We start from the raw sequence: 22,644 nt of genomic DNA, 5'->3' as shown, positions 1-22,644 counted from the left end.
CCTCGGAGACATGGTAAGTGGTGAGAAGAGGCCATTTTTACGGATGTGACCTAGGAGACTGCAGGGGGGAAGCCAGGTGTGATCATGGCATGATAGAGTAGTTGAATTAGAAGTAAAATTCCCTAACCTATGGAAACTGAGGCCTGAAGGTACCTTCCACTGAAGGTATCAGTGGAAGAATCAGAATAAGTATTTAGGTCTTGCAATTCCAAGAGAGCGTAAGTGTGTCATGTTAGGGAAGTAACTAAGGATTTACATTACACACTTACTTAGGTATTTAGTTACACTAACATCTTTTTGGAGGGTCTAAGTATCTATTTCATGGGAGAACACTGCAAAAGCAAAGCAAAGTCCAAGTTAACCTAACCCTTTTTAGCAAAACAGCTACTTCTGATTGGTGATCAGAACACGTACCTGTTTGCCTGAAAATTAGCTTCAAAAAGCATCAGGACAGAATATGGCTTTGGGATTAACAAAAATGAAAGGACAAAAAAGATTGAGGGGGCAGGTATTTTTCTCATAGAAAAGAAAAGAATACTGATCATGCTGCAGCATGCTTCTTGGGTAGAACTCTTTGTTCAACACAGCCGGCTCCAGCACAGAAGAACATCATGGAGAAACAAAAAAAGTCATTTTGGTTTTCCTGACAAAAGCAAACCCCTAGGGGTGGGTCGGGTTTAAAAGCCCATTGCAAAAAAGCGTGTATCTGGTGTAGCCATGGTTCAGCACCTGCTCTGAAAACATGGGATCATTTGATTCCTAACTCTGGACATCTGAGGCATCTGGTGGCACCCCTCTCTGGACTCCCTACATTTATAACAGCCCCTTACTTTTAGGGAACCTGGAACATAAGAAATTACACCATAATAACCACATGGGAAAAAAGCTAAAGATGCTTTGTTTGAGATCAACAACTGAACCACACTTGTTACACGAAAATCTACAAGACAGAGGTCAGGGGACTGGAACCCTGGAAATGCCCACACAGTCATAACTAATATAGCTAATAATAATTAGCAACAATAGCTATCGCTTAAAGAGTATCTGCTGTGTGCCAGGCAGCATACCAAGCTCCTTAGGTGGCTATCTCATTTAGTCCACAGCAATCTCTATATAGTGCAATTATTGCACACATTCTGTCATGTACTGACTACCTATTATGTACAAATACTGTGCTAAGTACTAAACAAATTTTATGTTTAATCCTTACAATAACCTTACAAAGTACATATTATTCTGCCCCATTTTACAGATGAGAACGCAAGGGTTCAGGGAGGTGAACTGAAGTGATTTGTCCAGGGTCACAAAAGAAGGATTAGAAAGTGGCTTCCAAAGCTCGTTCAACTCAATTTGATGATGATTAAGAGAAAACCAAACAAACGTACTGCAATGTATGGAGAGCATATGTATAATTTATTCAAGGAAGCTGAAGCCCTAGATAACAACTGTTCCGTAAGGAGTTTGTCCAATTTCTAAACCATTTTCCAAACTTGCTAAGACTGACAATAGCCTCTATCAGACAAATATGTAGGGGTTAGTAAAAACATAAAATGTCTTAGTTTTCAAGTTTATAGACGGAACTTCTTTAACATGAGGCAAACTTAGGGCAACGTCATGATTCTTCATTTCTCTTAATATGCCAAAAAGTAAAGAAATTTTTAATATGAGTTTTTACCACAGTGTCCCTACGACCCCATGGAGTTTGTGAATGATGCAAATTTCAATAAAGTTTCTGATTATTTAATTACTTTTAATGACTAAAAACATGGATTCCAGATGTCTGGACAGGTTATTGGGATAATGCCACTAAAATGGATAAAGCTAAGTAGTAAACAGCATGCTTTTCTTCTCGATCTATTTTTCTCTGTTAAATAAGTACTTATTTCACTTTAGGTGCTAATCAGATTGAGTTAATGATAACTATAATGTGTTTATGGAAATAACATAACATTCTGAAATGAACTTCAACCTAATATCAATATCAAATTAGAATAATAACATTATTTCCACCTTGCTTCAAGCTTCCAGAATAAGTTAACCTTTTCCAGGGGCAACTCTAGAGAGCCTTCCAAAGCGGAGTTTTCGCCCATTCCTTTTTCAGATGCAGTTCCCTGTGCCCTCTCCCTCCCCCCCCCCCAGCTTTTAACATTAACATTCTATGTTGAAAACGTTTTATGAGAATCAAAAACCTAATCACAAATCAAGCTAAACCCTACATTATTAAATTTAGGCCCTCAAAAACTGGTTCAGTCAAATAACGGTATTCCAAAGCAAAGACCCATCCTCACTTTGCTACTGTTCTTTATCTAACAGAGTGGAGAGTACCCATTCCATTTAATTTGAAGAGTTACTTGAATTTCAAAATCATTACGATGTAACTATCTAAAGGGAATATTAAGTTGGTTTTTAAGTCTGCGAATCACTTACCCAGCGTGAGGGATTTGTGTGTAGAACAGAAAATGATAGCCACAGTGTCTGCTGGTGTGAAGCCCGAATTATTCCTAGGGGCAAAAAAAGTGTTTTATAAATACTTTTATAAAAAAACCCATTTAACACATCCTAAATCAAATGTAGTACCTACCTTCATGTTAACATCCCTTTGATGTTAACCTGGTGACAGAAGTAATTCTGTGCCCAAACGTACAGAAATGTCTAAATTTCTTTTTAGAGAGTCACTTCTGAGACATTTATCCATGAAAAGGAGACAGTTTTAAAAATTTGTGGTAGGGGTCTCCTGAGATCATACATGTAATCAGCCAGTGGTGCAGGACTTTAAGGAAATCATGCAGCAAGGAACTCTGTTAGCAAGTCACTAGGTTATCACTTGATATTAACCCAGTGGCTTGAAGGGGTTAACGTATCTCCAAAACTGTTCCCCTCAAGGAGCAACATATCCTTTTGGCAGCAAACACAGCCTTTTGAGGAATACATGGTATGAACAAAAATCTAACATCACACGTTTTAGTAAAAAATAATATCACTCTTTGAGCATTTACTGTGTATCAAGTACTCCTCTAAGGTCTTTCCATGTAAAGACAACAACCCCATAAAGCAGGTGATACAACATCCCTATTTACAGATGAGAAAACTGAGGTACACTGAAGTTGTGTAACCTACTCAGGGCCCCATAGCTAGTAAGTGACAGAGCCAGGATTTAGATCAAGCCTGGCTCCTGTGTCTATGCTTTTAACTGCTCTGTTCTACTATTGTTATAGAATATGTTAAGCTTAGAAAAAATCTCGCTTAGTTAAAATCCATTAAATCTCAAGGAGGTCAGTTCTGGTGACTATCACATTCGGATTTCCTCTTTTAGATTATAAAGATTTAGAGAGCCAGGAGCCAAAAAGGTTAGAAATGTAATTATTATTGTGTCCTTGATTTGTTGGAAATTGTTCCTTCCTGCAGAATCAGGGTTTGAAGATATGGTGAGTCTATTCCTTGCCTGCCCTAAACTCAGACAAGAGCATTAGCAAAGGAAAAATGCTCTAAAACCTGATTGCAGGTATATAGTTGCAGATACAACAATCTGTCCAATTTGTAAGAACCTCTAAAGAAAGAGATCCCACCATTTGCCTCAGTAACCTCATCCTCATATATAACTTTCACTGGGAGAAAAATCTTCCCTGAATGGATCCCACATCTGTTTTCTTTGGTATATACTCACTGGAGGGGAGAAAGGCCTTCTCCCCCTCCTCTTCCACATCTCTGTGCACATGTTAAGAGAATATTTAAGTTGCCCTTTGGTCTTCTCTCCTTTGAAAGGTCACCTATGTCATGCTTCCTAATCAGTCTCACCTCCAGCTCTTTTTTGATAACAACTTCCCAAACTGAATTTTTGATGTCTCACCTCAGTTAAGAATCCCCTACAGCTGTGTATCACTTAAGAATAAGATTGCCTTACTCTTCCCATATTTTATTCTCATATTTATATTGTGATACTATTCTTGTTTCTTAAACATTGCACTATATGGCTGACACATTCCTTGACCCCTTTATTTGTCATGTAGGCCTAATGTGGAAGCAGCTATGTAAGGTTCTGTAAAGGCATGGATGAAAGGAGTATAGATATATACTTTATAAAAGAGAAAGAGATTGAGAATGAGAGAGAGTGAGTGAGTTTTGGCACCAAAGAGAAGGATTATCTCAAGCTCGGCAGGGGACTGGGGGATGATGACGGAGCACACAGACAACCTTCTTGGAGGACATAATAAATGAGCTGAGCTTTAAAGAGCACGGTTAGACACATGAGATGTGTATCTGAGGGAAGGGATAGTGAAACTGAAGTGTGGGAGTGCAGGGGTGCTGTTGGCAAAGAGCAGATTCTTCAGGCTGACTTGTGTGCAGGGCCACTGGCATGTGACCAGGAGTGTGGACTTGATAAGATGATAGAGGGGGAACAGCTGAAGGACTTGGGAGAGTACAGTGACATGACTGGACCTGTTCCTAAGGAGGAGTAATCACACAGCACGGTGCATGACTGAAGATGATGAGGCCAGGCAGGAAGCAGAAAGCTCTAAGGCCTGGAGAACCACAGCGCAGGCAGGAGATGGTGGTAAGAGACATGAAGATAGAATTTAAAAACTTGTCAACTGTTAACCTCTATGAAAGATTCCCTCCCAACACTTAAGAGCACAGGCTTTGGGGGCAAATGAACTTGAATTTAAATTCAGACCATCCTTTTGCTTATATACAAAAGAGGGATAATATTGCCTGCCTCTTAGGGTCACTGTGAGGATAAATGCCAATGTTTGGTAAGGATTTGGCACATTGCAAGTGTTTATTTAATACAGCCTAGTCGACATTTTTATTGTTATTGTTGCTTTGAGAGAGGAGGAAGAATTAAAGAGAAATCAGAAGCTCTGAGCATATATATATGAGCATTAAGGCATGAATGGAAATAGGGAATGGGAGAAGAGGCCAATGGGGTTTGGGGAGGAGGCCAAGGAGCTGATGTTTAAACGTACTGAATTTGTAGTAGTGAGAGGGGACAGTGTTTTCAAGAAATCTGCTAAAGAGAAGAAAAGAGTCATGGGAGATTTTAACATGATATATAGAGAGTGAGGATGCAGCAGGTAGAAACAACTGATGAAACCAGGTCCCCAAACACAGCTGAGAGGACGAGACTGAGGGTGTCAGCCTGAGAGGGGAATTCCCTACAGTCTGTGAGCTGGAAACAAAAGGCCATAAGGTGAGTAAACATACAGAAATTTTTCAGGTGGAGAACGGGAAAGTGGAGGCAACTTATATCAGAGACTGTATTTTCTTTGTAAAGCGTGAGACACTTCACTCATCCACAGAGTCTGAGGTAATACTGAGGCCCGGGAACATAAGATATTAGAAAAGCCTGAAATGGGCAGATTGGAGAATATGATCCACAGTCAATTCACAATGAATAAGAAACTTCTACAGGAATGGATGCCCACCTGTGCTTGTAGCACATGTAACATAACCAACTGGCCTAGTTTTGGGCTGTTCTCCAGCAATGCCTGTGGTGTCAGTAACACTACAAAGGCCTTTTTGCTCTTTTGCTGACCTTGTTTATAAGCAACTGTTGCTGCATCTGGATTTATGCAGTTTGATTTTCTTCCAAGAGAGTCTGGCAAGACACCTCTCCTTTAGTGAACTCTATTCTGCTTGATATCTTGCTCTTTTCCAGAGTATAGGACATTTCCAATGTGTCAAAATCTCTGGCCAAAAAGGCTGTGATTTCATCTGGTGCTGGCTGCCATTTGTTCGAGCAGCACTTAGCGTGTAGCTGAACAGGATCTTTGCAAGAATGCTCACTTGTCCTCTGTTTCAGGTAAGGAGACTGAAGCTGGGCCTGCACTGGGAGGCTTCTGGCCTGATTTGAATTGAAACGTTGCCCTATCATTCTATTGGCACAAAGCCTGTCAGTCGGGAGAGAGGATCAGGACATAAAAATGGAATGTTCAAGGTCAAAAACGATATTTCCCCTAAACAGCACTGACTTATATTCTACCTATAAAGTAAGAGACTCTTCTACAGCATGGATCTCGGGGAAAGCCAATAGAGCAGATGCTCACTTAACCCTCCATTCAAAATGAGGATGACGATGACGATGAATGACCACAGCAGTAAACATTTATGGAGCACTTTTCTAAGCACTTTGCTTCCAGTACTTCTTCCTTCTTCGAACAGCCTTATAAGGTAGATAATATTATTGCCTCGCTTTTTCCACAGACGGAACTTGCAGCACCGAGAGGTTAAACAACTTGCTTAAAGCCACGCAACTAGTAAGTAGGCTGCCCTAACTCTTGGAAGTAAGTTTGCCTTCTGAGAAGGAAATTATAAAAAAGTAAAACAAAAACAAAAACCACCACACAATTTAGTGGACGAGAGCAGCTATCTTAGGAAGAGACCCTCCCTCAGCCATGCTATGTCAAAAGGTGGCTTCATGGTGGAAAGTCATGACAACACACAGGAAATAAAGTGTCCTGGACATTATATTTAAGTGGTAATAACTGTAAATATTTTCAGTGATTAACATCTCTATTGTGTCTGTTCACATTCTTGAAAGGAATCACATTATTATTTATTTTCTAACTCTACCTTATCTCTTTTTAATATTGATTTTCTTTTTATCCTGTTTTTATAATTCTTTTGATCACTTTGGTTTCCCTTGAGATGTTTATTTCCTTTTCTTCCCAACTGGCCTTTTTATTCTCTCTTACAAAGCTTTCAATCAGTGTTTTCCACATAATATTTATTTTGCCTTCCTTTGCAGTACCCACAAAGGAAAACATGTCAGAAGGTTTTACTGGTAGAATCACGGAATGTGGAGCAGAAAGGGTCCTCTGAGAGAGTTCCATCCAAGCCCACAGTTTTTAGAGGAGGAAACTTCCATGTGAATACTTTCCTTTGTTAACCTCTGTACCTGTGTTTTGTCTTTGCTCATTTTAGGAGAAGACCTTGTCTGTCGTCAGCCGTGTGGCACTAAACAAGGTACCCAGTGCTCTGTGGCTTAACTGCCTCATCTCCGAAATGGTATGGAGACTCACCGTTAATAATAATGCCCTCTTTCTTCCCACCCTCCCTTCTCTCTCTCCCAGCCTTCATGCTGCCCTCCTTCCCTCTCAGGGCTATAGTGAAAGGCCCATTGAGAAATCTGCTTGAAAATGTACTGATAAGCATTAAAACACCTTCACAAATATTTGAATCTTTGTTTTCTTTTCTTAACGGTTTCTGTTGTCACTCCAGTGACAGGTTTCTATTACTCTAGTTCTCAGCTTACCAAACTGTCTTTTATATATTTTTTAAAGGCTCCCAATTACTACTTTCTTTTTCTAAGCTTTTTCAACATTTTTTTAAAACTTTGACAGCTTCCCAAAGTTGCAGAAAGCTTGGGTCACTATGGACAGCTGACTCTTGGTTTAATGAATCAACTCATTTCCTAGCAACTGTGACAGAGAAACGACAAAAAGAATGTATTACAAAGCTGGAAATGCTAATTCCCTTACTTTCATAATTAGTTTTTGAAATATAAACTATTTTGATATAATAAATAAATATTCTACAGTAGCTAACATTTAATGAGCACTTACTAGATGCTAGGTATTATGCTGAGGGCTTTATGTGCATATTATTTAATTCTCTAAATGACTCCAAATGAGATAGGTATTATTACTATCACCACTTTACAAATGAGGAAAGTGACAAAGTTATTAAATAGGATTGAAACCCAAGTCCATTTGATTCCAGAGTTGGAGTTTTAACCCTGACACTATTCTGTACACAGATAAATGAGAACACAGAGTAATAACTCTCAAATGTATTTTAAGTACTCAAAGTAGAAGAGATTCACATGCCACACACTAGAATGGTAACATGTCAGGTCAGTAAATCTAAGAAATGTTAATCAAGCAAGTGGAGTGTTGCAGGAAAGTAGAATTTTCTAGGCTGGGTCTCTCCTGGTTTATGCTGAACTTCCATCATCAGAGGTCAGCGGCATGCTGTACAAAAAAAGACATACTGATTTCCATGCTGAGATTTTTGTCTCTTGATATCTGGATTGGTTTTAGATTCACTGAATCGGTAAGAAAAAGATTAAAAAAAACCCCAAAACCACAGGCCAATTTCACAAATTTTAAATAGGAAGGAATAAAAAGTAGGAAAACAAAACAAAACTCAACAGAGTATAAACCAATGGGTCCTAGTTCAAACTCTTGCTATCTTTGACTAATTTGTGTATGTATGTGTTAATTTGAAGAATCCAGTTAAACACTCTCTACAAATTCCCTAACCAAAACAAGTATATGAACTTTAAAAGTAATTGAAGTAGTTTAGTGCAGTGGAAAAAGAATGGGCAAATGCTTTTGGAAATGTCAAATGGAAATGGATTTCAATTCTATATGTACTATTTGCCATCTGTTATTAAACTACTAAAATCTGATTTTAAACTAAATTAACCACTCTAAGGATGGGTTCTCATCTGCAAAATAGCAACAAAAATGTATAGCATCATAGTCTTTGCTGTCAAACTTACATGAAGTAACACAGGCACAATCCCGTGCACAGAGCCTGGCACAGAGGAGGGTTCAATCAATGCTGGTATTTTTAATTCCTCCAGTAAAATCCTCAGGCACTATGGGGTCTCTCAGCATGAAAAAAATGTGAAAACCATCTTCTAAACTCTGTCTAGTTGAAAAATCCCCAAATTTTAATGGAATATTTTGGGGCTACACAACCATTACCCAAGAGCATGGTTATAGCCACTCCATATTCTGTTGTTTATCAAAGCACACGCCTGTCTGACAGTGGGCCAAGCAAGTTCAGAATGCGACAAAACTTCAGTGAAGGCAGAATAAGGCAGAATAGAAGGGTCTCGAAACCATGAGAGCTTATGAAAGTCCAGTCTACTCCATGATGAAAATTCTCAATTTTAATTCAACTAGTTGTGATGCCCCCTCCCCTGCCTACAGCAATCCCAATAGTGGCTATTCTGCGCTTTTCAAGGAATTTTTCAGTCACTGACAGGATATCTGTATCCTACCTAGTCTGAGAGGATCGGCTGGGTGGGTCTGATTATTACTTCTGCCACAAGAACCAGCAAACAGCCGGTGAAAGGGAAACATCTTTTCTAAGGTGACATAACAAGCCATTTACAAAAAGAACTTTAAAATAGCTCCTACTCTCAGACTTACACAATTAAGCCACATTTTCTCTGTGACTTAATGGCTCCAGGCTTTACTCTGACTTGATAAATCACAACCACAAGCTCGGGAAAATGCTTCAAATTACTCCAATCGATAAGTTTTTATTGACTGTTTACAGTCAGCCTCGTGCCAGACCAAGTGCTATAAGAGCCAAGCGCCTAATGTGGGGCCTGAACCATCCACTGCTCTGACACTGTTTCAGACCTCGGAAACAACCCAGGCCCTTTCCCTTGTGGCAACTCATTGCCGTCACCTGGTGTTCAAGGGCCTGGCAATCTGGTCCAAGCTTCCTGTTCCAGTTGCTATTATTGTTTTTAATCTTCCTCTACTCCTATTGTCCCACCGTGTCTTGTTTTTTTGGTGAGTGTGTGTCCACATTTGAATTATTGTTTCTTCTCCCACCGAGAACCCTCTCTCTGCATCTGTTTGTTGAACAATTAACCATTCTTTATGATTCATGTCAAATCCCGTCTCTTCATGAAGCCTTGCTCCACCACTCTCTTTGAAAATGCTTTCTTCTTTGAATTGACTGCAGGATGACTTACTGTATCACCTAGAGGACATTTAATTATCAGTGCATATACCTAGTCTATGAACTCATGCAGGATTGGAATCATCTCTTATTTGTGGTATTCACTATAACTTTCTCATACCAAAGGCTTAGGTAATATCCGTTGAATGTATAACCCTAGTAGAAGAAGTTGCACTGGAGGTGAGCTTTTAAGAACAGGAAAGATGAACTAGAACATGGAGACCAATTTAGACACAGGATAGCCTAAGCCAGGTACAGAAATGAGAATGCATGAGGTTCCTGTGGGGAACAGCAGAGACTTTTACCTCAACCTAAAGCTTAGACAGCATGAATATTAGTCTTGGTTCACTTAGCCCCCCAAAATGAACTTCATTCTGCAGGCACTAGATAACCATTGAAGATCTTTGAACAAGAGAGCTATTATCAGAACTCTGAGTTATTGGAGGCAGTAGGAGATGTATAAGAAAATTTCAGCCTAGAAATGAAGATACTAGTAAGATATCCATTGCAATAGTCTAGGGAGAAAAGAGGCAACAAGAGCCTGAATTAGGGAAGTGGCTTTGGGAGCACAAAAAATATTACACAGGTAGAATCAAGACATGTTAAAAACAAAAATGCGAAGGATTCCAGTTTAAGTAATTCTGCAGATAGTGGTTCCATTAAAAATAAAGAAAGAAATGAGAGAGAAAGATGAAGTGCTGGGAAAAAAGATTAATTCCATCTTGAATATCTTGAGTCTGAGGTCTTGTTAAGACAGTCAGGTGAAGATATCTAGATGGAAAGTGATAAGTAGTGCTGGAACTCAGGAAAAATGTTGGAATGGAAGGTCTAACTTGCAAATCATCAGCAGGAAGCTGACAGCTAGAGCCAGTAGAATGGAGGAGGGTAGCTAAGCACATGATGTGAATAGATGAGACAAGGGCCAAGAATAGATCCTTTGGTAATGTCTACAACTCGAGGGTGGCAGGAGCAAGATGGAATGGTCAGGAGACAGGAGAAAAGCAATAACAGTATAGTGACATAGAAGCCAAGTAAAGAGCGTGATTTGTCATTTAAGAAACTAACAATAAGAGATACCAAATCACTTACCTTGTTGAAAAGATGAAGGTTAAAAGCATAAAACTCAGCTGAATAGAAAATACTGAAGAAAAAAAAGATTGAATCTAAATTAGTACTGTAAAAGCACATTTACTGGTATGCTTAGTTTTATCTGAAACTAATGGGAACTCAAATAGAAAAAGAAACAAATGAATACACAAACATACGTTGCCCTAAACTGATAGAATCATTTAAATTGATGGGACCCAACTTGTTCTTATTGAAGACATCCCCAGATATAATCTATGATATCTATTACTCAGGGCAAGTCTAAAACTCTCTTTGATTTAAGATTTGGTTATTTAATTTGCTCAATTTAGAAACAGCTGGTTTATACTATAAATATTTATAGCAAATAGCGTAAATGTGGTAGCATAAAACACATATCTTGGAATAACTCATGTTGATATTAATGACAAAAGATTCTTTGATATTACAATTACTAAAAGTTGTCTTTGGTATTACAGCATGAATAGAACAAAAGGTTGATTTTTGAGCCTAGCAGTTAGTCATGCATTGCTTAATGAACAATGGGGATATTTCTGAGACATGCATCCTTACTACCTTAGGTGATTTCATTCTTGTGTGAACATCATAGAGTCTACTTACACAAACCTAGATGGGATAGCCTACTACAAAACTAGGCTATATGGTGCTAATCTCTGGGACCACCATCATATATGTGGTCCATCACTGACGGAAGCATCATTACGCAGCATGCTTGTACTTGGATTTCATAGTCTGCTGCTTCTTACAATGAAATAATATTACATTGGGCATATTTTAATAGAAAAGATGATGTAAAGTCACATTTTAGCCAATGCAGCCAGTTATTATAATTATAAAATAATAGTATCATACAGTATAAATCCTACTCAATTCACAAAAACGGATAAGATTAGCTTGAAGTTATAGTAAAAGAAATTGGCAAAAAAGTGCTCAATCTAACATTTGAACGTGACAGATACTATGCCTTCTTTCATCTGGCATCAACTACTGTAAGTCAAAAATAAAAAACAAAGGAGATTAAGTCATTAGTGCATAACTGATGTATTTTCAAAGAACAGATACAAAGGAGATCTCGTCAAGAGGGCGGCATGAGCAGACTTTGAACTCGTCTCCTCCCATGAACAAAACCAGGTTACAACTATTTTCGGATAAATTACGCTGGAGAGAAAACTAAAGAACAGATACACATGATAAAATCACTGAGTACATATAATATGATACTAAGTATTCTTTTCTAATCAAATGGACATTCGAAATGAATTTAGGGAACACAAATCGCTACACTTTCCTATTGAGGAGACAGAGGGGATAGGAAGGATATCCCATCGTCCAACTTACTTATGAACAGTATGAGAATGAGGCTGAATTTATCCAGGTCAATATTTGGGTTAGAGAACGTGTCACAGAATGTCGTGTAGATGATCATGAGGAGCACACTGCTGCTGATAGCACCAAAAGGCGGTTTCTTTCTTTCAAGCCAATCCTTGATGTATCTTCGGACGATCTGAAATACAGAGATCAACAGGTTGCCTCTTTTCAGAGAGAGAGGGAGTTGAATTGGGCATTGCAAAGTGATTCTGACAGCAGAAAGACATAAAGGAAAGAGAATAATTTGGATGATGGCCACAGTGGATTTCAAAGCTTCCCTGCCACACCACTCTTCTTCTGGGGAATATAACATTTGTAGTGCAACTTCCACTGGTGTCCATAATGAGAGTCATATTTTCAACTGCATTCAAATCCATCCTTAATCATGCCAAATGCTCTTTGCTAGCTGTCACTGAGACATGCCCATTAAGCCTCCCCAAAGTTTACCTCCTCTGCTGATCCTAATGGATGTGTGTAATTATCATAGTCCCCTCTGCCTCAACAGACAATTCCAAGTGCAACTTTGGGAATCTTAAAAATCTGACATCTTTAAGAATTTCAAGACGGTAGATAATCGAAAGTGATCCATGGAACATATTAATATTTAAAATGCTAGCAATGCACCAGAAGTTTTTAATTAAATTATAACTCATGCTTGAAAAGCAAAAGTGCATGTGTTGTGGGAGTTTAAATAATTCAAACTCTGAATATCTAGAGTTTTTGTGAATCCAAAGACAAATGCCATTTGCATGCTTTTAGAATCCTAGAATTAACACTTAAAAATGAATAAACCTGTCCTAACTTTTCTACAAAAGGATGAGTGAAATACAAAGTTGTATAGAAATCCTCTCTTATTTTAAAATCAAATTAGATATTTAAAATCAGCACAGTCTGAACACTGGTGATAACTTTTGTTTCGTTATAAAAGTGAACCACTCTATTTAAAACCTTTCACTTTTGAAAGAAGCTGAATGAACCCTATAATAAGGACTATGGCTGAGACATATTAAGTTTTGAGTCACTCATTATCCTACATAATTGAACACGAGATTTCACAACAGGCTGAATTACCATGATCCATTAGCAATAATGAGGTCAGGGGACTTCTGACAAGGCTGATGGGGTTCTATCATCATCTACTCTGTCACTAAAAAGACTTAATTCGCAACGGAGCATACCTTCACAGATACTCAAGAACAAAATAAACTACTTTCAAGAGAACCTTTGAACAAATGGCTATCGGATCAACTCCATCCACTCGCAAGGACTCAGTAACTGAAATAACAGTGTTATTAAAGGGAGTCCTGGCAGAATGCTGACCAGTTGGTTCAAGGTATAGGTCCAATCCCTTGAAGGTTGGGTGGGGTGGGAATGAGGAGAAAGAGTGTTTTATATATATAAATAAATGGTGGTTAAATATGTTTAAAAAGTAGATCTTGTAATTAAAGTCACAGCTGGATTTATTAAAAAAATATATATATTTTCTTGGTAGAAGTGATCTCAAACCATAGTAATTTATCACTGTTCATTTCTTTCCTTAAAGTAAAACGTAGTGAGGTATAGAGAAATAAGAGCAGCTCTGTCACACAGTGTTAGGCACTGATGTATTAGAATACAAGTTTTGGATAACGATACTCAAGTACCCAGATGGCCTCATGTTCAGATATGTCACTGTGGGGGTAGCTGCTTATTAGAAGGCTGCAGAGAGACTTCATTTAAAAGGTCATTTCATAATCTATGTGTTTGGTAGCATCAAGCTGGTAGTTGCCCAAATTTAATGAAACTCAACTCCTTTAGGAAATAAAATAAGTGGAAATTTCATGGAGTTATTGAAATTGATGCTGTCCTCCAATCCTGTTTTAAAATTCAGTGGTTAAAAACACAAAAGTCCTCTCTCTGCAATTGGTTATAGAATGTGTGATCTCAATTTCAAAAGTAAAAGTATCTTCTTCTTCCACCACCATCGACCTCTCTGACAAAATAAACAAATAAACATGAATGAGGTATAACTTGGAATTCAATGCCATTTTAAAAACGAGGACAAATCTCTAAACATCAATCAACTTTAACTTGACTTAGTCGACCTAATTACCTCTTTCTTCATTACAAAGTACTCTGAATCTCATAATATAGTAGGATTCTTTTAATATGGCAAGCAACATGGGCTCCTGAGTCCTGCATCTTGCTAGCCAAAATGCCACAATACCTTTCTTCTAACCACATCAACGTGTTCATGCTGGATACTGAGTCTCGATAAAGAAAACAGCTAGAAAGTTGGAAACTGGACAGACCCACAAGGGAAATAATAACCCTAGGGGAAAACGATTGTCTTTTACTGTTTTTAGCTTATAGTGATATATATCTCTGATTTCTAAGTAAACGATTTTATAACTTGCCAGGCTCCATAGAGCTTTTCCATCTTCTTCTAAAATTAAATTCACAAAGCAGGTGCTTTTATACTGTGGAGCTAGAAAATTGTTAAAATGTTTCATGTACTACCTGGTGAAGTAGTGTTGCTATGCCTCAAAGATGTGCTTTGGACATAAACTCTAGGAAACTTTGTCTTCTCCTGGTTCAGCTGCTTACACTTTTGACACAATCATTCTCCATTTGTCAAGAATCACGTCATTTTTAAATTCTCCAAACTTCCTTACCTTAAGAAATGTTTAATAACCTTATAGGAAACAAGATTTTGCTATGGATAGATCAACACAACCTGATATAGAAGCCTCAGAATTCTCTCTTGGGAAAATGAAAAAAAAAAACCAACTCGAGATGAGATGGGAAAAGGCATTCTGGGGAGGTGGCCAGCTGTGGCTTTCTTTAGAATCTATACTAATTCAGCTGCCCACACAGCTCACAGAAACTTAGGTATTCAAAATTAAATGACAAGTCCTCATTAACTTGTTCGCTTTTCCCTATGGAGAGAGGAGGAAAAAAAATCTTCCACAGGAAGCTTTTATTGTCTTACGTTCTACATTTTAATTTTCTTTGTTTTACATTAAGGACCAGGAAAGGTTAAAGGGAAACTTAAATTCGCATCCCTGTACTTCTAACAACCTGAGTCATATATCAATTATTGCATGACCTCCAAGCTGGAAACCTGGAAAAATAACACGTCTTGGGTGAAGAATGTTGATATATCGAGATAACTGAGAAGTGTAATATCCATCATTTTAGTTTTCTTCATTTTTTTCAGGGTACTTTCTTGCTGTTTTCTTTCTACTCTGTCTTTACATTTATAAATTGATTTCTGAGTGGGGATATATGATGGATAATGTTTCATGTTAAGTCTGAATTTTAACATATATTTTTCTTCAAGGTGGCTTTAGACTGTTTCTTCAACTTTTATCCTCTATTCCAATGAATCCATATGTTCTCATAAACTGTTTTGTTTCTTCATTAATATTCTGTTGAAATGTATAGTCGGGGATATGAAATCAAATCCAATTTATATAACGCTTTTCTTTAAAAGTATTTTTTATTAAATACTGAGTAAATTCAAAATAATATCTGTACACTTTCTAAAAAAGCATAAACAATAATAATAAATGGATCATTAAGTATGCATCATCTACTCAACTTTTTGAAAATTCTTTCCCACTATTATTTAATTTCATTCACATGAGAAAGGTCATGCCGATATTATCCTGCTCAGTCTACAGTTGAAAACAAAGGCACAGAGAACCCAAACAAATTGCATAAAATGTTAAAAAGCTAATCAAGTCGGGGCTGGCCCCGTGGCCGAGTGGTTAAGTTCACGCGCTCCACTGCAGGCGGCCCAGTGTTTCGTGGGTTCGTGGGCGTGGACATGGCACTGCTCGTCAAGCCATGCTGAGGCGGCATCCCACATGCCACAACTCAAGGACCCACAACGAAGAATATACAACTATGTACTGGGGGGCTTTGGGGAGAAAAAGGAAAAAAATAAAATCTTTTAAAAAAAAAAAAGCTAGTCAAGTGGATGAGCAGGAACAGACCTCTATCTCCTGAGGGAACAACAGCATACTGTTTAATGTACAGACTTTGGAACTTCCCACTCTGTGATCTTCCCTGTGCCTCATCTGTAAAATGGACATAATAGTAGCTGTACCGAGAATTACATAATTAAATAAATATAAAATGCTTTAGAACCCAGGCCTGTACATGGTAAATAATGGCTATTCTTACTTCCAAGTCCCAGGTTGGTGATGTTTCTATCACAACTCTGTTTACCAGTATATCCCAATGCATAATGTAACAGCTAGTTTTCTCTCAAAGCAATTCAAGTGAAGCAATGAAAACAGTTCATATCTAATATAATTTTATAAGTGCAAAATTTTACTAGCATTAATAACATTAACTTCTGCTTTTGCTGAAGACTAAAATGAAAAGCAATCTCAAATTGTGAAACAAATCACTAATGCCAGACCAGAGAATGCATGAATGATAAATGATAGACACGCTTTTTTATTATTCATTTATAGAAAAAAAGTGGGGTTTAGTGTGCTGTTCTGAAAAATACTTTTCAAAGGTGGTGGAAATTCTATTTTATTACATTTATTCATAAATCTCTCAAATATAATGCATAAAATAAGTATTTGTCACAAGCACTTAGATGTATTGAAGGGTTTATCAGAAAAGGAGAAGAAATATTACAATAACCCACATTTTATTTCTTTCTAGAATTGACAGAAGAAGCAATCCCTCAACCAACTATGGAGAGACTAATCTTATCTCACAGAGCCACAGCATCTTTGAGCTGGAAGATATTAAACTCTTTGTTCTACAAATGAAGAAGGTGAGGCCTACAAGTTGCGTGTATAGGCAGGCGGTAGCATATCACAGTCAGTCAATAATGAGTTCAACAAAAAGAAGTATTGCATGGGAAAAACACAGAAAATTAAAATAAAATTCACTCTCAGAAATACAAATAAAAATCTGAATGATGAAGTTTTATCATCACTAAAAGATTAAGGAAAATATTTTCAGCTCACCTTTCCCGGTCTTTTTCTTCTCCCTCTACTACCACTGATTATTTAAAAGGTTATGATAAAATCTCATTTTAAAAGATGCATACAAAAATCTAGAGAAACATCCATTTTCATAACGTGGCACCTCTAGTTATAACTGAGAAATGAGGCTACCTTGCCTGGCATCTATTTCCTTACTATGTAAGTAGTCCCTATGAGCACTTCTAACAAGGTCCTCAAAGATCACCTCACAAAGTTTAGGTGAGTCAATCGATTACAAATAAAAACAGAGATAAACGAGCAGACAAGGTCCCTGGTCTCATGGAGTTTATATCCCAGTTTGGGGAGATAAATAAAAAGTAACAACAACAAACAAATAAACTAGAAGTAGACAATGATCCATACTAAGTAGAGGTTTAAACTGGATGATATTGATAGTGACCGAGTGGCTTCTGGGTAGGCCCTGGAGGAGGGTCAGGAAAGGTCTTTCTGAAGAGGTGAAAGGTGAGGCGTTCCAGGCAGAAGGAACAGCCAGTGCAAAGGTTCTAAGGCGGGATCAATGCTTGCATGTCTGAGAAACAGAAGCAAGGTCAGTGAGACTGAGTGTAATGGGCAGGTGGGAGAATGTTAGGAGAAGTAAAAGGGACTTGAAAATAGAGGACGGGGTAGAATAATCCTATAAGGAAGTAGAGCAGGATTTCTGGGAAGTGTTGAGTGACATTTTAAATTTCAGGTCATGAATTTAAAACAAGATGAGACCAATTATGTGTTTCTATCTAGCAAAGAGGGAGATCTAGGGAAAATGGCTGCTGGGAGCTCTGTGAGGGTAAATTCAGAGTTTTCTTCAGCCAATCTTTTCACATAGCTCACAACCTACTGCTGAGTATGCTATTAAATATACTAGAGTCTCTGCTTCTAGGACGCTTACAGATAAATTATAATCTCTCTTGACAAATATTATGAATCAAGTACCATGGGAGAGCTGGAGTTTAGTCGAGGCCAGGGGAGTCTGAGCAGGTCCACTGCACATCAGAGGGCATCTCGGCACTGAGTCTTAAGGAATGAGCAGGAGTTTGCTGGCTGAAAAGATGGGAACAATAAGATGAAAGGCATGAAGCAATGAGGGGTGTGGTCAGGAGAGGGAGCAGTGCGCACACAGCCTGGCAGCAGAGACACGTATATGAAGGGGGTGGTAGGAGGCGACTCTGGAGAGCAGGCTGGGGCCAAACAGTGAAGGGCTTGTGGGCCATACAGGCGTGGGCAACAGGGAGCCCAGAGGGAAGTTTTTAAGGAGAAGAATAACATAATCTGATTTGTTTTTTAGGACTACCCTGGAAGCAGTAAAGACGTTAGATAGGAATTGGAAGAGACAGCACAGAGACAGGTTTGGGAGGTGCAATCATTCAGATAAGAGATGACGAAGGTGTGGTACCCTCTCTGGCAGGGTGAATGAGGCCACAGATGCCAGATCTGAAAGATTTCTGAGGCAGAAATGGTGACATTTATGGGGCCAGCCTGGTGGCGCAGTGGTTAAATTTGCACATTTCGTTTCGGTGGCCTGGGGTTTGCCAGTTCGGATCCTGGGTGCAGACATGGCACAGCATGTCAGGCCATGCTGTGGCAGGTGTCCCACATATAAGTAGTGGAAGATGGCCACAGATGCTAGCTCAGGGCCAGCCTTTCTCAGCAAAATGAGGAGGATTGGTGTCAGATGTTAGTTCAGGGCTAATCTTCTTATTCTTCTTCAAAAAAAATGGTGGCACTTAGTGACTGCCTGCACGTAAGGGAGTAAGGCTGTAAAGAGAAGGAGGAGGCAAAGTGGTTTCCAGAAGTGGAGACGGGGGTGTGAGTGTTAATTCCTAAGACAAGAACACAAGAGGGGGGCAAGTAAATGCAAATATAAAGGTTTTTCTCTTTGAAAAAAGCCATTACAGTAGTTTGGTACTAGAGTACTTTTCAAAAACCACTTACGTTACTTTTTGACTACCTTGACTGTTTTATAATTTACCGTAATACTTTACTACTTGGGCACACAAAGGATAAGCACTCTAACAATTCATTGTTCTCTCTGGATAAAAAGTCTTAATTACATAAATTATATGACCCTATATATTAACAAAAACCATTGAATAGCTTAGACAAAGGTTTTTTTTGTCCACATGTCTTAAGCCAAACATTTATTATTAACAGAGATATTTCCAAGATCCAAGAGAAGAAGGTATGCACCCCAGATTATTATACGGAATTATTTTCAGAACCAAGAAAATAAGTACGGGTTTAAACTAATACTCTGCACAGCTGAAACCGTGGATAGAGCTGAGAAGGGCAAGGAGGCTCTGTTATGCCTCTCTAAGACACAGCGTTTCCCTTATTGATCACAGAATTCCTCTCACTCATTCACTCCCTCACACACTCATTCCATACATAGTTACCGGGTGCCTGTGGTCTGGGTATGTAACAGAAACAAAACAAATATGGGTCCTGTACTCATGAAGGTGCCAGTCTAATGGGGGAGACAGTCAACAAGCAAGCAAAAGATAAACACACACTGTGACAAACGCCAAGATAGGAATCGAACAAGGTGCTGCAGTAAAGAATAGCCAGGGAAACACACTTCAGATAGGTGGTTCAAAGAAGACAGGAACTAAAGAGTCACACGAGCAATGAGTTGGGGTGGGAGGGTGGGTAGAAAGACATTCTAAAGAGAAAAATTAAGCAGGAATTAAGAAAAAGCCAGGGAGGGTACAGTATAGGAAATGTGGCAAAGAGGTTAGCGAGGTAGGCAGGGGACATGATGTTTATTCAGAAGACCTGTTATGTGAGCAGCACTGTGGAAGAAGTATTTTTTCAAGTATCATTCTATATTTAATTAAATAGTTTTCTCTGAGTGCCTTTAAATCCTCCCCTTTTACCCTAAATTTAGTCCCTTTTCTAAGTATAAAATTAAAAAAAAAATGAGTGCATGAGTAGTGGATGCTGTGGTGTGCCACCCAGATCCATCTCTTCAGGAATGAGGTGCTTATTCCCACATCTGCAGGGCATGTCATACGACTGAAAGACGTCAGCTGCGTTCCTCTTCGGGAACTGTTTTCAGCTCAGCTGAGTTCCTCTTTGCGAACTGCTGCCAAGAGAGCAGACTCACCCAAGGCCATACCTCTCACGGGGAGTGGGATCTAACGCCTGGTCAGTGAAGAGTAGAGAGACCAGGCGCTCTTGTCTCAGGCAGGACAACTCTGAGGGGTCATGCCACTTGAGGTCTTTGCTGGGATGGCATCACAGTTCAACTCTTCCCTCAACCCAACCGACTTTTTTCACTCTCCCAAAGGTGTTGATCCTAAGGGTACTCCCCAATAAACTTCGTGCATGGAAACCTCTGACCCAGTCTGTTTCCCAGAGAACATAATCTAAGGCAGCATGTACACATTACATGTTTATACATACATAATTTTTTATAGTTGATATTTCAAAGACTTGCTTCCTGCTTACTATTTACAGGGAATTTGAAAGTGATGATGATGATAGAAGCTCTAGACCACTTACCTGTGTCAGGCTCTATGATGACAGGAACTTTGTATGCATCCATATTGCACTTAACCCTCCCAACAACCCTTTAAGATAGGTACTATTACATATTATACAATTTGATCAATTACGAACCTGGACCCAGGGACATTAAAGGACTTGCCCAAGCTCACACAGCAAATAAAAGGTAGAACTAAGAACTAGAGTCTAGTTGCTCTCAAACCAACATCTGTGCTCTTAACTATCTTAATATACTATTTTCCTCAGACTCACTCATTTTAGCAGTACATTAAATTCTGTTCTCCATTACTGTGGCTACCTATGATTTAAATAACAACAGTCTTGTTTCTAAGTTTATATGCTTACAGTTAAATTATACGCTTATTATTAACTTGCAAGAAGTTAAAATAGAAGATTTTCTTCTACTAGTCTAATTCAATGAGAATGATAAAGGACACTAAATTTTCTAAGATCTAATTTTGAGAGCTAATAAGATTAAATGTTTATTTTATCAATTACACAATCACAAATATGACCACCACTGTTGGAGGAGTCTGTGAAGCAGCCAGCCAAAGACAGATGCTTGTTCTCAACAATGGTCAGAAACGCTGAGACTTTATGGGAAGTTGCAGAATAAGGTAATTATCTGCTAGATGTTTCCAAGCTAGCTACACAGCTACAAAAAAGGGAAAATATATTAAAAAATCAAGATTCTGTGCAATTGTCCCTATATATAGCTGTCTGTAAAGCAGATTGATATTAATTAGAAAAATAAACAGATGAGAATATTGTGATTGATGAAACCCTGTGTTTCACAGTCTTATATTTTCATTTAACTGTCTCTTGCTCTGTCTTTTCTCTCAACTGTCCTGACATTACATAAGAATTCACAATTTGATCTATGAAGAAAAGAACAGAATGAATTAGAGACCTTACCTGTCCAATAATGAGAGGAACCACAACAGTCATAAAAAGCTGAGAAAAAATAGACGTAAAAGGCACAGAAGAGGATGAGCCAAGCTGTAAAACAAGAATATAAGAGTAGTTAGAATTACTTTGAATCAGTTATCAAATATTCCTGTTAATTAAATAATACAATAAATGAATTCTCTCAAATGCACCAAAAATTTGCTAGCTATATACAAACAAAGCCAAGTGAAGTTACCTTTAATTTTCTAAGTTTAACACAAAATAGACTGTTAAGTAGTTTAATACATAATTTTGGGGCGTGACTAAGATTGACGAAAAATAACTATCGTTTTGCAATGAACTTAAATTGCTTATTATTAAATACATTTCTAAACAGTAAAGTCGTTCTGTGTTCATATTGTCTATAATCATATGGAATGATATTTCACCTATTCTTACAGTTTACGGGATTTCTATTTCACCTGTCTGCAAATACTTGACACAAACCAGTATGCCTCATTATTCTCTTATCAAGATAATACATATATTTTTCTTTGTGAAGAAGATTGGTCCTGGGCTAACACCTGTTGAGCTAACATCTGTGCCAACCTTCCTCTATTTTTTTTTTTTTATGTGGGATGCCACCACATCACGGCTTGATGAGTGGTGCTAGGTCTGCACCCAGGATCTGAACCTGCGAACCCCAGGCTGCTGAACCAGAGGGCGCAAACTTAACGACAATGCCACCAGTCGGCCCCCAGGATATTTTTATTTAGGCAAATGAAATAGTTTCTAACTTTCCTACTCCTTCAAAACAAAGGCAACGAGTCTTATATCTTTTAAAATTTATTCTGACCCCAAATCTAGGAAATGGGAAATCCTGAAACATAACTTATTTTTCAACTTAAAATTTCAATATACCTCTTCTAAATTTGTATGTCTTAACACTGTTCATAATTCCTATTTTTCTTCCCTCCTCATTTTTTGGATCTTTCTTTGCTAATGATTGCAATCTCAGCTTCGTGAAGATTCTATTGCCAGCAGCACCAGATAGTGTTTCTCTATGAACACAGTCACACAC

General features: G+C 38.3%; 1 protein-coding gene across 9 annotated transcripts in view; it reads right to left on the bottom strand.

The window, feature by feature from the left end:
- The window catches only part of SLC10A7 (solute carrier family 10 member 7), a 236,536-nt gene that overhangs the window by 26,810 nt on the left and 187,082 nt on the right, over window positions 1–22,644 (bottom strand). For 7 of the 9 annotated variants that reach the window (XR_546834.2, XR_011537119.1, XR_011537121.1 and 4 more), the window contains 4 exons: window positions 21,591–21,674; window positions 12,151–12,316; window positions 10,795–10,846; window positions 2,428–2,501 (listed from right to left, as the gene is read on the bottom strand). Coding sequence is in view for 3 of the 9 variants with exons in the window: in XM_008531975.2 (XP_008530197.1) it covers window positions 2,428–2,501; window positions 10,795–10,846; window positions 12,151–12,316; window positions 21,591–21,674 (376 nt within the window). In the remaining 6 variants the exon portion in view is untranslated. Of the gene's footprint in view, window positions 1–2,427; window positions 2,502–10,794; window positions 10,847–12,150; window positions 12,317–18,104; window positions 18,213–21,590; window positions 21,675–22,644 lie in introns of those variants that run through there. The other 2 variants (XR_011537118.1, XM_070608946.1) reach the window with 2 other exon arrangements.

Source organism: Equus przewalskii, chromosome 2, assembly GCF_037783145.1.
Source record: "Equus przewalskii isolate Varuska chromosome 2, EquPr2, whole genome shotgun sequence".
Taxonomy (NCBI): Eukaryota; Metazoa; Chordata; class Mammalia; order Perissodactyla; family Equidae; genus Equus; species Equus przewalskii.
Note: the sequence above shows the minus strand (reverse complement) of the source record. Positions and strands in the feature narration are given on the sequence as shown.